This window comes from Phaethon lepturus, unplaced genomic scaffold (assembly GCF_000687285.1).
Source record: "Phaethon lepturus isolate BGI_N335 unplaced genomic scaffold, ASM68728v1 scaffold42871, whole genome shotgun sequence".
Classification (NCBI taxonomy): domain Eukaryota; kingdom Metazoa; phylum Chordata; class Aves; order Phaethontiformes; family Phaethontidae; genus Phaethon; species Phaethon lepturus.
This window is the reverse complement of record NW_010520608.1, coordinates 4,795-19,923: the sequence shown is the minus strand read 5'-3', so window position 1 is coordinate 19,923 and position 15,129 is coordinate 4,795. Positions and strand designations below refer to the sequence as shown.

Below are 15,129 nucleotides of genomic sequence, written 5' to 3'. Positions count from 1 at the left end.
TTCCCGTCAGGCTGGGCGCGACGCACGGAACCGTTACGAAGAGCAGGACACATCACTTGTGAGCACTCCCTTGCTCCTAGTTTTTCTGAACTACTTGTGCAGAAAAAAAGCACCAGCGGTATTAACAAACTGACGTACATCGTTCCATGCTCTGTACCGGAGCGAAGGAAGAGAGGCCACTGCCCTGTTGACTTAGCCTGCCCTGGATCCAGGCTTTCAGGCTCAAGATCTGCTGGCAGAAAGCAGGCTTTCTGAGCAGCAAAGACTGCAAAGGGCCAAAAGCAGCTCTAAGCACATGTAAACTGGTTTGCTTTTTGATTTGATGCTTCCTGCTGTTTTTTTTAAAATTGTGAATCAACAGCCCGTTACATGGCAGGTTTCTAGAGGCGGCCAACAAGACACTCACCAGCAGCCCGGGTGATAGCATGAAAACCCCAGCCCAATTAAAGGTTTAAGCATCTCTCTCTCACACACAACCAATTCTTTTTCTGCATTGCTGCTCAAAGGGCGGAGGGTCCCTGCCCTGGTCCCTGCGGGGCTTCGCCGGACACCGTCACTGTGGGTGCTCCAAGATAACTTGGAGCTCAAGGTGTCCCGACTCTGGGCCATGACCTGTTTCTGACAAAGCTGGATCTGTCAGCTTTCCCCATCATTTCACCTCATCAATCTGTGATGTTAAAGCCCGTGGTTTATTTATTTCTTTAATTCACTGTTAAAGCACATTATCTACAATGATTAATTTTGCACCAAAGAAAAACACTAATACAAATGGTGGTCTAATGCAACCTAGTGGGACTTTCTACAGAGTTCATGTCCTAAATCCATCTCTCTCTTGGCTGTGAAACATCATTCCTCGGTGCGCTTGGCTTCTTCACGGAATTCTTATATGATCAAGTCCACAGCTCTGTCCCCGCATGGGGAATAAACAGCACTCCCGCGCTAAAGAATAATTAATATACCAGCTTTGAGTGGGGTTGGTTTAAACCTCAAAAATGAGGATTTGTTATTTCACTTAACTGCAATACAACAGGATTATCTCAGATCACATATCATTCTCTTAGAGTCATCATGATCGATGAGAATACTGAATGGAAGCAGGATAGTATAATTAATGTGGAGCAATACGGGTCTTTGGAAAAGAGAACTTGTCCAATTAACAGAATAATGAATTTCAGCTTGGTCGATAAATGTAATCATTTGGATGCAATACTCTTTGTCTTTCATAAACTATTTGACCTCATACTAACATGACATTTTGATTAGAGAAAAGAAAACCCAGAATGATACAAAGCCAAGTTGTCACACATCAAACAGACAAACCCTAGAAACTGATAGGTCCCACAGCAACTGCAAAGAGGGAAAGATGGAGACGATGCATTTCCCGTGGTGCTCCGTAGGGACAAGTCCTCGGCCTCCTGCAGTCTGGTATTTTGCCAGCAGCCTGAAGAAACTATAAAAATATCACTGGTGAAGTTAGGTTGTGACACAAGCGGGAGGAGCTGGCCGTGAGCTCTCCCCGTCAGGGGAGACCCAGGCTCGCTGGGCTGGCCAGCAAATGGTACGCGTTTGCATGCGGCTAAAATTGAGTTACACGCCTGGGCACAAGCAGCACTGGCCACGCGTGCACAAGAACTCTGCCCAAAGGGCTGACGTGGGAAACGTGAGGGCGGGGGTCCATGAACGCTGCTGCAACTGGGGGTCCATGCGAGGCCGGAGGCACGGGTGGAGGCAGCCCCACTCTGCCATCAGCCCCGTGGCCACAGCGGGGCTGCTGCGCCATGGAACCGGGCAGGGCTGCGAGGGACTCAAAGGCTGGAGAAGGAGCAGCACGGCGCTGGGCTCAAGGCCTTCAACCAGCTCAGCTCGCTGCGGCAGAGGCCAGGGCAGGCGTCCCGGTGCCACAAGAGATGCTGATAAGGGAGGGGTCCCCGATCCAGCCGATCAAGGTATCACAAGAACCCCACGGTTAAGGCTTAAACTAAGCAGGTTTAGACTACAATGGGATTTTTTTACAGTGAGGGCAATTAGCTATTAGGAGGTTTTATCAGAGGTTGTAACAAGTTCTCCACTACTCGTTTATTAACTTTTATCATGAGGATGGGATGTTTTTCTAATTGGCCAGCTCTGGTTCAAACAGGAATTAATTTAGGGTGATCCTGCAGCCATGAAGACGGGAGTAACATGTTCACAAGGGTCCTTTCTGCAAGTGTGTAATCTCTTGACATAACTTCATACCCCTCTGCTTGCCCTCTTTACCTGATAGCTGCTATTTAAATGAATGTACATATCTGTACAGTACTAGGTCTTTGGATATTGCGGATGTAAATAGCGTGTGACCTCAGTGACCGTTGGTGCATGCACGTCACACTCGCACGCCCAGGCCATCAGGAAAATGCCAGCAGCGGGGAGGTGGGAGGGCTGGGGTCGGCGAGGGAAGCTCCGAGGAGCACAAGGGAGGAGCAGGAGGGCTCGGCTCCAGCATCCCCACTGCAGAGGAGCGAGACTGAGCCGCCATGCCGGGCTGCGTGAGGTCCAGGCAGCGGCTCTCCCGCTGCCCACCGCTTCACTTGAAGACGGATGGGAATGTCGGGCAGTCGGGAGACTTCATCTTCTTCATGAACTTCTTGAACTCTTTGTTCTTCTTGTCCCACTTGTAGATGGCCGTCAGCAGGTACTGGGTCTTCACCTGGCGGCCCATGATGAGGAAGTAGTGGCCAAGGTTGTCCAGCTGATGGCAGGGACAGTCAGCCCCATTCTTCAGGAACAACACCAGCTTCTTCAGGTTCTTCTTCCGGATGGGGCCCAGCTTCAGCGCCTTCCTCTTCCGTGGCACGATCATCTTGTCTCCATTCTCCTTCTTCACTTCCTTTATGGTCATCTTAAGAGCTGAAAAACAAGCCAGAGAGAGGGGAAAACCAAAATGACTCTTGAGCAGCCTTTGCTGGTACAAAGCCTTTGCTAAGTGAGGCCGGGGGAAAGGGGGTACCAGTGCCCCCACCCCAGGATGGCAGCAGCTCTCTGCGCAGCTGCAGATGCCCAGCGACCCGCACCACCGCTCCCGCGTCCCTCTGCTCCCCACTCTGTGGCATCACCCCGGCAATGATTTGGCCTGTTGGTCATGACACCAAAACCCTCGCCCCTGAAGCAGAGCCATCCCCATGCCCAGGAGAGCATCAAGGCAAAACACTGACATCTCTGTTTCCCTTCCCCCCAGCAAAGCACGCCAGGCACTTTTTATTTGAGAGGGAGACTTGTTCAGCCAGCGTTTTTGCTACACTCTTTGCTAGCAAAATATTAGCTGAGTAAACAAGGTGATTTCCATGCTCTAGACGCATGGAGAGACTCTTGAAAGGGCCATTTAACAGGTCAACTCGGCTTCTCAAACATTTGTTTGCCGTCACTCCCGGCCCTCAGGTGCCCGTGAAACAAGTTTCCAAGCACTGAACATCTCTACATTCGAGCAGCGAAGCTGCCTCGCAAAGAGCCGTGACTATGAGACCCGTGCGCAGGAGGCAGAGCCGCCCCGAGCAGCCACACACCTGCACCGTCCCCAGGAGAAGGGGAGTTAATCCGATACAACTTCTACAGAAAATATTTTCCTCTTTGGGTTCAGCATTTTCCCGAGTTAATCGCACCCCTGCCCCCCCCCCCGCCCCCATTAACGTTCCTTTGCCACGACCATGAAGAGGAATTTAGTATACATGGGAAAAATGATGAAAATGTGTTGTACATTAAAGTATCACTTCTGTGCCATTTGGCTCTGCCTCACTTTGGGGGAAAAGCACATATGGCCAAAAATTACTAACATATTTCCATCATTTGGGAGTTTACTTCAGAGCTGCAGATAAATAGTGCTTGGATAGGTGATTAATTGTCTGCTGTCCCTTCTCAATTGACTCTCGGAGCGCATGCAGCAGACGGCATGCAGAGGCCTCTGGCTCTGGCAGGGAGACGGGTCCCCGCAGCATTGTTCCTTGAAGTCTTGCTCCGCTGGAATTTGTAGCAGCGGACACACGTTGCTTTCTGGACGGCAGCTCTGCTCACCATTCCAGACACAAATGGCAGCAGGACAGTGTGATGACAATCCTGAGAAGGCAGCAGAGTCTCTGCGTTGCCCTCATGCTCCCAGCCACTGCACTGGCAACAGGAGTTACGGTATTTATCTGCCCGTGTGCCAAAAACGCCTGCTATGTTTGCCAAGAGCCCTGCCGTGTTATACTGTTACTGTACAAGAAAGTAATCCAGGACCGGAAACCTAAGTGAAATTTTCATTCCATCTGTTTTCCAAATTCAGGATGTTTAAGGAGCTAAAGAGATGCAAGCTTTAAGGAGCTAAAGATGCTGAACCAGATCAATTTACAACAAATCTGGAAAATGGGGCAAGTTGTTTTCAGGCAGTTCTAAGCTCCATGACATTAATTGGGCAGTAGCAGCAGCATCCCTCAACATGAACCTCAATTTCTTTATCCATTCTGACTTTGAACTCTTGCACTAAGCACAGTGGTTGCCAATGCAGGAGGAATGGTATAATAGCAGTAATAAGAGACTTATTCAAAATGGCTTGTTTGCAAATTGCTTTGCTGTGATCCCTGCAAGTTTAGATCCTTGTTGCTAGAGGAAGAAAACAATCTGGCAGCTAGTGGAGGTGCTGTTCTGCTCCAAGTGTCATAGTCTACAGAAGACAAAGAGGGTCTGGTAATCCTGTGCTGTGGGAGCTCACAGCTGCTCCCTTCCCTGCACAGCAGCAGTTATGTTTGCAAGCCAGTGATGCAGGTTCAGGGAGCATGGGAGCTGCCCAGGTGAACCATGAATCCAGATGTGAACTAAAAACTCATCCAAACCTCACTTGTGCAAAGCAGCACACAGAGCCAAGATCAGGTAACGCCAAAAAGGACCAACGAGGGGGCTGACCAGGGGTGCAAATAGTTTGTGTACAACTCTGCTCTTCCCAACATTGATGCCCTTTTTGTTATCAGCAGAGGGAGTTTGCAGCACTGCCCAGGTAAAACACAGCCTGGCTCAAGGACTAACGAGTCTTGGCAGTCACAGGAGGAGGGCAGAGGGAGAAACAACCAAAAAAAGGCATTATCATCACCGCTCAGTTTTCACCCCTCTGGCAGTGACCTGGCTACCCGGTTCCCCATTGCTTGCCTACTCAAGCCACATTCCTTAAGCTCAGTCCTGCTTTCCAGGTGAGACTCCCGGGCACGAAAGGCACGTTTCACAGCAGCGGGGCTGGACACGCAGCTCCGGCATTTTCCACGCACATCAGAAAAGCGGTACCTGAGAACATGTTCGTTCCCAGCGGCACACCCAGCTCCAAGAGCACACCACCACAGAGCAGGAGGCAGCCCCTTGGCTTGTGGCTTTCCTAAAACATAAAGGATTTGGCAGGGGGGACCATCGTGCGACTCACCGCTGTTGGAGCTCGCCTGGCATCCCCCCAGCCCCAGGAACACCTCCGCCCCAGCAGCGGGCAGGCAGCAGGGGAAAGGCTTGAGCAGGATGGATTGAGTCTTGGCTGGAGGATCCCACTGAGCTGCCAAAGCAAACAGCTTCCTCCCTGGGAGCCCTGGCCTTCCTGCTCCCCCCATGCTGCACCAAATCTGTCTCAGCGCCGAGCTGGAGAAGAGCTGAAATTGCCTCCGAGACCCCAGGACACGCTTGCTTGTGCAGACTAAATCTTCAGCTGTCGCTGCCAGGAGGGAGCTGACCCCAGGAAGAGACCTGGAGGGTTATTCATAGTGTGCGAACCTGTGCAGCCTTCCCAGCCAGCAGCTGCAGCCTGCCTGCACCATGGCCGCAGGACTGCCCCGGCACTGGCCGTGGCATCGGCTGCAGCATCGACCATGCCACCCCACGTGCTGCAGAAGTACTGCATCGCTGCGGAGGAAGCATGCCAGTCACAAGCCCATCCTTCCCCTTCACTGCCATGCGATACACACATGCGCGTTCCAGCACAACCTCTTATCAAACCCATGCTCCCGCATTAAAGCGCAGTCACATCACCTCACCTAACACACTCAACACCTCCCACTTTCACCCAAGCTCCCGTTAATCGAAGCGTTCACCATGTTCCCGAAGGTGCTGGCTGACACACTCACGTGGAAAGGCCCTCCTTCCCTCCGCTGTGAGCACACGTAGACAGACGGCAGCCTTGGGGGTCGTGGAAAGACCACACACTTTCCTGTGAACAGGAGCATCAACAGGACCAGGAGCCAACTCCTGGCCATACCACAAGAGAGGTGATGGCACAGGAGCCCCGTTCTCGGCTGTCCCAGCACTGCTGGTGGCTGGCTGCAGCCAGGGCCACCCATAAAACCAGGAAAGCCCTTTCCAGCCAGGCATTGTCTCAGCTCTGCTTGCGACATTGCCAGCAACTGCCAAGATGCAGTGCCAAACCCAGAACAACACAGTGCCAGGACTGCAGCCCGTGGGTGCCGGGGCAGGGGGTGGGACATCCGCGCCTGCAGGGATGGGGACAGGGATGACCCTCCCTGCCACGCGAGGCTGGCCAAGAGGGAGGCTCTCCCTTCCGCTCCCCTGCGGCCGTGAGCACGCCCCAGGACCACGTGGCTGATGGTGCTCAGGGCAGAGAAGGACTCCTGCACGGCACCAGAGAGGTTTTACTTTCGTGCCATGCTTGGTCCCGAAACATCCTCCGTCTGAGCGTTGCCGGTACATCTGCTCGCAGGCGAGTCATGGCAGGAGACCTCTAGTGCAAGCCAGCGTCCAGCTGCCCACTTCAAAGGCTCTTCACAGAAAACACAGAAGTGAAAGCATTACTCAGGCTGGGAGGGAGAAAACCAAAACACAACAAAGGCGGATTTCAGGATTTAATTTGGGACTCAGCAGCTCTCAGCCATGTTGTGTTTACAACACCATAAATCCTCCCAGGGCACTAAACCCACACTTGCCCTTGCTCAGCCCCAGCGTCAAAAACCTGATGTCTGCCCAGGCATGAGCCACTCGCCAGCGCTTTGCCATGGCCAGGAGAGCTGGTGCCAAAAGCCCAGCACAGGCACTGACCTCCTCACCAGACCCTGCCCACTACCACAGCAAGCTGCCAGCATGAGAATTAGACGGAGCTGCACTGCCCTTGAACAGCACAGGGCCTCCTCCAGCTGGCAGCTATGACCAGCTTTCCCCCAGCATCCTTGCTCCTGACACAACACCGCAGCATCAACCAGCCCTTCCTTCTCCCAAGGCATCATCCAGCAGAACCATGCCACCAGCGACGACCGGAGTCAGGAAGAGAAGGCCAGCATGGGTAGCCTCATCCTCTTCAAGGTCCTCCTCTCCTGCAGCCCCAAGCCCCCCTGTGCTTCCCTCTGGATTGCTCCCACTCTGGGATGCCCAGGAAGGATATACGAGAGGGACAGCGGCAGCTCTGGATGCACAGCTGCCCCATCACCAGCTCCCATTAGCAGAGGGTCAGACCACAGCTCCAGGTGATGCACCCCATTCAACCAAGCCAGGAATTTGGCCCCAGCTACAAAAAGCTCGTATCAGATGGTCACATAGCTCTGCTACCTCTAATGCAGAGAGAGTAGGGAGCACTGGAGATGTAAAAATGTCTTTTTTTATTTCCACTAATACGAAACAGGGTATATGAAAGTGCTTGCTCACTTGGAGTGAAATTACTCTTGGCAGAAGCAGCTCCAAGAGCAGCAAAGGTCCCACAGAGCTGGTTGGGGTCCAGCCTGACAAAGCACGACTCGCGTTTCATCACTTGAAACGATTCTTATCAATGTCCCTACAGCTCCAGGTTTCCATTCCCACTCCCAGTGTGGGGAAACAGGAAACCCAGGCAAACTGGGAGCACCGCGTTAGTGCCTCCTGAGAGCAAAGCACTCTCCTTCCCCAATACAAGCACCAGGGCTCGGGTGCCCTCTCCACGTCTCCAAGGACTGCACTGTACCACCAGTGGCTGCTAGAAGCTGGGATGTGCGAGCCCCTGCACCCCACTCACTGTCCCACCACCGTGACTGCGCCCCACAGGCACCTCCAACCCCTCTTTGTCAGCACACAGGAGCCTGGGACCAGGACGCCGTCTCTGCTGTTCTCCTGCCTGCACAGGCAGAGGCCCCACTACAGCACCTCAGGGGCAGGGAAGGGAACGTGAGAGAAGGGAAAGCTCTGCTGTTCCTTCAGCCTCATTGCTCCTTCCTTTAGAAATCACTCAGAAGGAGGAAACCTGCCAGAAGACACATTAGGGCTGTAACAGGAGAAGGCTGCAGGCAAGGAGCTGTCAGTCACGGGAAAGAATAAACAGCATGTATTGATTGTACTGCAGTCTCCAGTGCAGCGAAAGCCCGTGCAGCAGGATCCCCTCAGACCCCAGAGAAAGGGCAGAAACAATAAATAAAATCACCAAGAGAAACAGAGGAATGAAGTCCAGGGCCAGCCCAGCCTGCACGAGGAGTAAGAAACAAACCCTGGCTGCAGCCCAGGGAGGCTGGGGGAGGCAGCCGCGGGGGCACAGGAGGGCAATCCCACACCTCATCACGTGTCCTTCGCTGCCCCCAGCACACCAGAGCTGCACCAAAATCTAAATTGCAATTAGTCCACACATACCTGCCCCAGCCTCTGGAGCTGGTCTGTACCCTGGGGGGGGTCCCTGCACCACTCACTGACACCCTCGGCTCTGCGCGCCCGCAGCTCCGCTTCAAGCCATGGGCGACGCTTCTGCTGCCTGCTCCCAGCCTTGGCACCCAGACGCGGAGCAGCATTCGCACACAGCCAGAGGTGCAACAGGACCTTGCTGCGTACCACAGGGACAGGGGAATCACTGTAACTGTGCAGCAAACGAGGTGCAACGCAGAGATGCTGGGTCAAAAACGTGCCCCCTTTCCTGGAGGCAGTTAGCTGATGCTTTCAAGGAAAGAGCTGGGGTGGAGAAGAGAGAAGGCAGCTCCTGCATGCTGCTGAAATAAAGAAAGGAGAAGCTAATCTCCAAGTGCCTCCGGCAGTGCTGACCCAGGTCCCCTCCGCCTACGGGCAGGACGGCCACAGCAGCAGGCAGTGCCAGACGCTTCGCTGGCGGGACGGGAGCACGCGCCCCGCTCCCTCTGGCAAGCCCCAGCCAGAGCCCTGTGGACAGACAGCAAGACATGCTGCTGGCCCAGAGCCACCCTGCTCTCAGAGGAGCTGCCAAGCTGCCGGCAGCCCAGCAGGGAGCAGAGCTGCCCTCAGACCAGCACCCAGGAGCCCACCTCCACCACTGCTCACATGAATGCAAACCCAGAGTCCTGCTGGCCCACGAGCCTGGCAGTCTCCTGGCACCCCTCTGAGCCCCAGTGTCTTGTCCAAGGCCCTCAGAAGAAAGGTCTCTTTTCTTCACAGACTTCCTGTGTCCACAGCTGGAGGCAGCACTCTTCCTTCTCTGTCCTCAAGACCAACTTCACTCCCCGGGCTGTTACACAGCCACCTCCCACTCCAACACAGCCGCACTTCAGTGGTGGGCAAAGTGCTCCTCGCATCTTCTCTGTGACGAGCCACTGGGGCGTAACAGAAACCCACCGTAATGTTACTGCGGGAATCACTGCAGGACCCACCAGCAGCCTGTGCAGCACACGTTAGTTTAAACATTTATTGTATGTGTCTGGCTTTGATGAGGATCTGTAACCTGTCATCTGCCAGTGTTTACGTTGGTGGATGTGCATGAGAAATCTCAATCTGAAGGGCTAGGAGTTTATTTTAGTGACAGATAAACAGCTGTCCTTGAGAAATTGCCCCGTGACAGTAACTCCCCAAGACTAAACAAAGATCCAAGGGCCATGCACTGTGCTTTGAAAAAACTTCCTGAAGTAGATGCCTCCTTTGCTAGCTCCTCTCCACAGCTGGGACATCCCCAGGGGCACCCTGCACTGCCTTCTCTTGTAGGGCACAGGTAGGACCTGCATCACATCTCTTCCCTTGCTCCAGCTCCACAGCTGGCTACCGACTGGGCACATCTGGAGGCAGCGCTACATGCACCCAGGACCCTCCTGGACAGGGAGGAAAAACACAGTGACAGAAGGAAGAAAACACCAAACACAGCTGCATGAAACCTACACTGCTGAAAACCCACGCAAGTGAGCTTCCCACCGCGACTGAGTCTGATGACAGGAAGACCAGGGGAACAAAAGTACATCCAAGACACGACCAGCTTTCCATTGTGAAGATAGAGTGATGGTGCACACACAGCAGACACCAGCTTTAGACTTCTCTACAGTAGGGAGGTCATTTTGTTTTCAGATTAAAAACTCTGGGACAAAAAGTAAAAGCAGGAGGGAGGAGGAATGGGAGCAACCTCAGCATCAGCAAGAGCTCTGATATGTTTAAAAAATAAAGTTACATGTTGGAGTTGTGCTGATCCACAGAACAAAGAATGATCCCAAATTCCTTGCAATGGTAAGAAAACCCATCAGACACCACTTTGGCAGAGAAAAATGACTTCATACAAAGATGGAGAAACATGGTGAGCTGGGCGAGTCAGGTGGGTGTGCCGACACAGTTACGATACTTGACATTACCACTAAAGTGATCCCAAGGGTTCACACAAGCCGGTTCAAATCTAGCCACGTTTGTCTGCTGCATGAGGTGTTGTCACTTGGACATGGGCATAGGGCACCTGGTGACACCATCAAACTCCGGCAGAGAGCGGAGCTCCTCCCAGCAAGCCGAGTCTGTGGAGCGGGCTCCCATTTCTCTCCCTCCATGCTGGGACCCAGCACAGCTGGCCTGGGAAGAGGGATCTATCCCCACCACCCCAAACCACAGCAGGAGGAAGGCTTCTGTGAAAACCTTCAGTCATTTTGGATTGACTGGGGATAGGCAACAGGCGCTGAGGTCTCCTCTACTTGCTGCTCCTCACGGTGCACAGTAACACTACATCTGGCCACTAGCCACAGCCCTACCCAGGGAGCCGCCTGCCAAGAAATATTTCCATCCTCTGGACGCTGTCACCACAAAATTTCCTAATAACCAGCTTACTCTGTAAGCAAATCAATGTCTCAAGCCACTCCACCGGGGCTGTGAATACTTCTGGTTTGGCCTCTGCTCCCCATTGTGCAACTGTCCCAAAGCATGGGGACGATATTTAGCAGCAGAGGCCGATGACAAGCATGCGGTTAAACTTGTACTTCCCTTCCCAGTGCTCGCCCACCAGCGGGATGCCACCTTAGCTCGCGCCTCGCGCGCCTCCGGGGAGGCGACAGGTATTGCGGCGACTCGCCGGCAATAGAGCCGCCGCTGCCACCTGGCCAGTGCCTCCCGCTCCCCCTCCAGGACAGAGTCCCCAAGCCCAGAGCCCCTGGACCAGGGCAACGCCTCTGCGTCACCGCAAACCCAGGCGCACAGCCGCTGCCCGAACCAGGTGCGCTGGTCCCAGAGGCTGGGAAGCTCCCTCCAGCCTCTCCTCATGGACACAGTGGGGCAGGGGCAGCTCCTATTCATCTCTCATCTCACGCCTGCCCGGGGCAGAGCTCAGCGTGCTCTGGCTCACCCATCTCCGAGCGCTCAGACCAACCGTCAGATGAACAGCACATGCCGCTCTCCAGCCCGGCTGCCGCACTGAATTTGTCTGTCCCTTACCCTTACCTCGCGTTCCGGGGAAACTATTACATGGGTGTTCCTGTTGATGCTTTTCCCTGTTAGAAAAGGTCTACGCTGAACTTAAGGCTTTTGGCATACCAAATCTGCAGGAGAGTTGAGAATTCATTTCCAGCAGAAAGGGTAATACGCCAGCATGCAGAGCAGGTTCGGGTTTGCATAGCACGCTCTGGCACAGGGCATATTCAAGTGCTAATCCCTGAGGAATGCACACCTTGTTCACTATGCCTTTAATAACCTTCCGGGAAAGTTACATACACCAGCAAGGATGTCAAAACCAGTTAATTCTGGATTTGATCTGAGAAAGCTAATATTTTTCCCTGCAATACTTTTTTTTAAAAATGAAGTTCTGTTTACCTATGATTGTCTGACTCACTTAGTCATAATACATTTAGGATACAGCTTTCAAGTAGCTCTGCATTTTTTAAGCTCACTGCTTGGCCCTCGCAAGACAAGGAGTGGCTTTGGGTTTCTACACCTGGACTTGACAAGAGCAGCATAACTTTGCTAAAAAGAAACCTAGCGGTACAAGCAATCTGGGGGGAAGGAGGAAGGTGGTTTGCTCCTTCATGACTGCAAGCAGAAAAAGGGTCCATCCTATGCATGATTCCTGCAAGCACACAAGAGCACGGGAACACCAAGGTTAAGTTACAAACCCCCAAGTTCACCAAAGAACAGGCACTGCCACTTCTGCCCCATCCCCAGACTCCAGACCAACACCATCTGGTTCTCTGCTCGCAGCAGGGGCTGACGGCAGCAGCGGGGCCTCGCAGCCTGCAGCACTGCTGCTTCGGCGGGAGATGAGTGCTTGGGAGCCTCATCCCGCACAGCATTTCACCAGGCAGGGCAGGAGAGGTGCTCAGAAACACCTGCCCCATGCTGCAGCACTGCAGCTGGGGCAATGCAGGAGCGCAGGCACTGCTGCCAGGACCCCGCTGTCCCAGTCCCCGGGTATGCTCAGCCGCAGGAGCCGGACACATCCTGGACACTCATCCCAGACACGTCCAGTCCAGTCCCATCCTGTCACCCACCTCCACGCGCCGACACTGACATCTAGAGGCACGCTCGCCTCAGGGAAGGACTGCGGCTGCCCGCAGGCGGCACGGCCACACCACTGGCCACACTGCTCTCAGGGCAGGCAGGGAAATGCAGTGGTCCAGGATCCAGCCCACACAGGAGCCGTGCTGCCCTGCACCCCCAGGAAAGCCTCCCCATGCCCCCAGCACTCCTCCTTACCAAACTCGCTGGCACATAAGTGCTCCACGATGGCCTCCGACTTCATCTCATTGTCACAAGGGGGACACACAGTCGTTCCTGGCAAGAGGAGAGAAGAGATGGTGAAGAGCCAGCTCAGGAAGCACCACAGAGCCGGGCTGCCCATGCCATCAGGCAGCTGCCCTCAAGCGGGGCACGTGCCCAGCACATTGCCACGGGGTCCCAGGTCCCAGTCTATGGGACAACACCCTGCCGGGGGTCAGGAGCCGTCCACCAGCTCACAGGGGAGGGCCGGCCACAGGCAGCCTCCTGCCAGCCCCACTCCAGCACTGCCAGCGGCCCCGAGGCCAGACACGGGCAGGGGCAGGCAGCTGCCAAGAGCGGGAGGACGAGGGGCGGGCAGCTGCCAAGAGCGGGAGGACAGCACTGGCAAGGAAAGGGGTTTTCAGGGCCAGGCACTCAGCTGAGGGGAGCCCTCACCGTGGGGCATGGCCCACGGCCCGCTGACGTTGCCTGCCTGCATCGTGCCAAGGTGGGCACGTGGTGCCCAAACCCCAGCACGGCAGGAGGACGGTGCCCAGGGACGGCTCACGCTGACACGCCGAGGGGCCGCCCCAGCCAGAAGCCACCCCAGAGCCAGGCGGGGGGGTTCAGGACCGGCATGGCCCAGCTCAGCACAGTGCTCCCCCTCGGTGCCGGGGACCACCCCACAGGCTGCCCAGGCATCGCGCAGCGAGGCCCTCACTTCCCTCCTGCCCTGCCCCAGAGCAGCTCTGCTGGGTGGTGGACCCATACACCCCACATGTGCACCACCCTCCTCCAGAAGTCCCTCCAGTACAACCCGGAGGGCAGACATCTTGTCTTTGTTGTTTTCGGCTTGGCTACACCCCTCGGGCCTCATGGCTCCAGCGGAGGAGAGCTGGATCTGCTCGCCAGCCACTGGCAGTGGCCAACATCCTGCTCTTGGGAAATGCCAGCCCAAGACATTGGGATCCATCCTGAGAGGAAAGCTCACTTCACCCAGAGAATGAAAATCTGTTTCCAGGTTCCCATCTCCAGCCAGAGCGGAGACCACCCAGCAGCACAGATGCAGATTTGTGCTACTGGCGGATGAATTTATTGCGCTGGGAGATGCTGCTTCTGTTCCTGGTCCAGCAGAACGGAGGGCTCTTTCCCACACAAGAGAGTTATTCTCAGGGACAGCACTGCAGCAAAACATCTGCCGGTCGCTGCGTGCAGATGGAGCGCTCACCACCTTCCAGCCCGCAGTGAGGCTGGCAAAACCCACGAGTGTTGCTGGACAGAAAAAACAGAGAGGTCTCCCAGCAAGAGGGGTGCAGAACCAGAACGGCTGGTGAGGGAGGCACTGCCACGACCTGCACCGACCACAGAGTCGCCGTCTCCTCAGTCACAGATGCCCCACGGGGTTTCAGGCAAGACAGTTGTTTTCTGTGGCTTGTTCTTCCCCTCTCACCCCCCCAAATCTGTTCTGTGCCAAGTGCTAATTCCTGGGGTCATGCACCACGTCTTTATTAATCACACATGCACAGTAACTGGCCTTCCAATCACCCTGATGTGCAAGTCACAAGACAACCTTGGCGGCACCCAAGAGCTGACTTACCAGTCCCACTCCTGGTACCTTGGTACCTGTGGGAGCTGCGTGTCACCTGAGCAACTTCCTCTTCCAAAACCCTAACGTGCAATTGCCGCTTTTATGGTCTCAAGAGTCACACAGGCAGAAGCCAGCCTTTGGGGACATAATGACGTCCCTAACACTTTATTTTTAAAATCAGCAGTCAGAATGTTTCCATCCAGGCTGCACATTTAACAGGCTCATGATGAGGGAGAGGGGATGCTCGCAGGAGGGCGACAGCCGCAGCAGTCTGCCTCTGCTGCAGCGCCAAGAGTTAGCTACTCTGCCGGGGACCACCCTCAGGAACAAGGGCAGGTACCCGCCATGCATTAGCTCATCTCCACACATCCCAGTGTGCACAGCACTTCAATGTGCCTCAGAAGCCAAACTGCACACTAGGAGACTGGATGAGCCTACACAGGCCAGACAAACAACGTGACAGCCACCTCTGCGTCCACCCTATGAGATTTCCAGGCAACCAAATTAAAAAAAAAAAAAAAAAAAAAAAATGGAAAATAAGACTCATTGTTCCCTGGTAAAAACACAGGCTTTGTTTTAGCTGTACTATGGCAGCCCCTGGGAACAGTCTGGCACACCCAGGATGGCAGGGACCCCCACCCAGCAGGGACCCCCACCTCGCTACAGCAAGGGCCCAGAGCCAGTAGCCATCCCCCACGGGCCGGAGC

General features: G+C 54.7%; 1 protein-coding gene across 1 annotated transcript in view; it reads right to left on the bottom strand.

Annotated features, from left to right (window-relative positions):
- Positions 1-2,563: 2,563 nt before the first annotated feature.
- Positions 2,564-15,129, bottom strand: part of LOC104628764 (secreted frizzled-related protein 1) — a gene marked incomplete at its 5' end in the record, with an annotated part of 17,354 nt that continues 4,788 nt past the window's right edge. Inside the window, 2 exons of the mRNA XM_010297447.1 lie at positions 2,564-2,886; positions 12,832-12,909. Coding sequence (XP_010295749.1) covers positions 2,564-2,886; positions 12,832-12,909 — 401 coding nt within the window. The remainder of the gene's footprint in view (positions 2,887-12,831; positions 12,910-15,129) is intronic.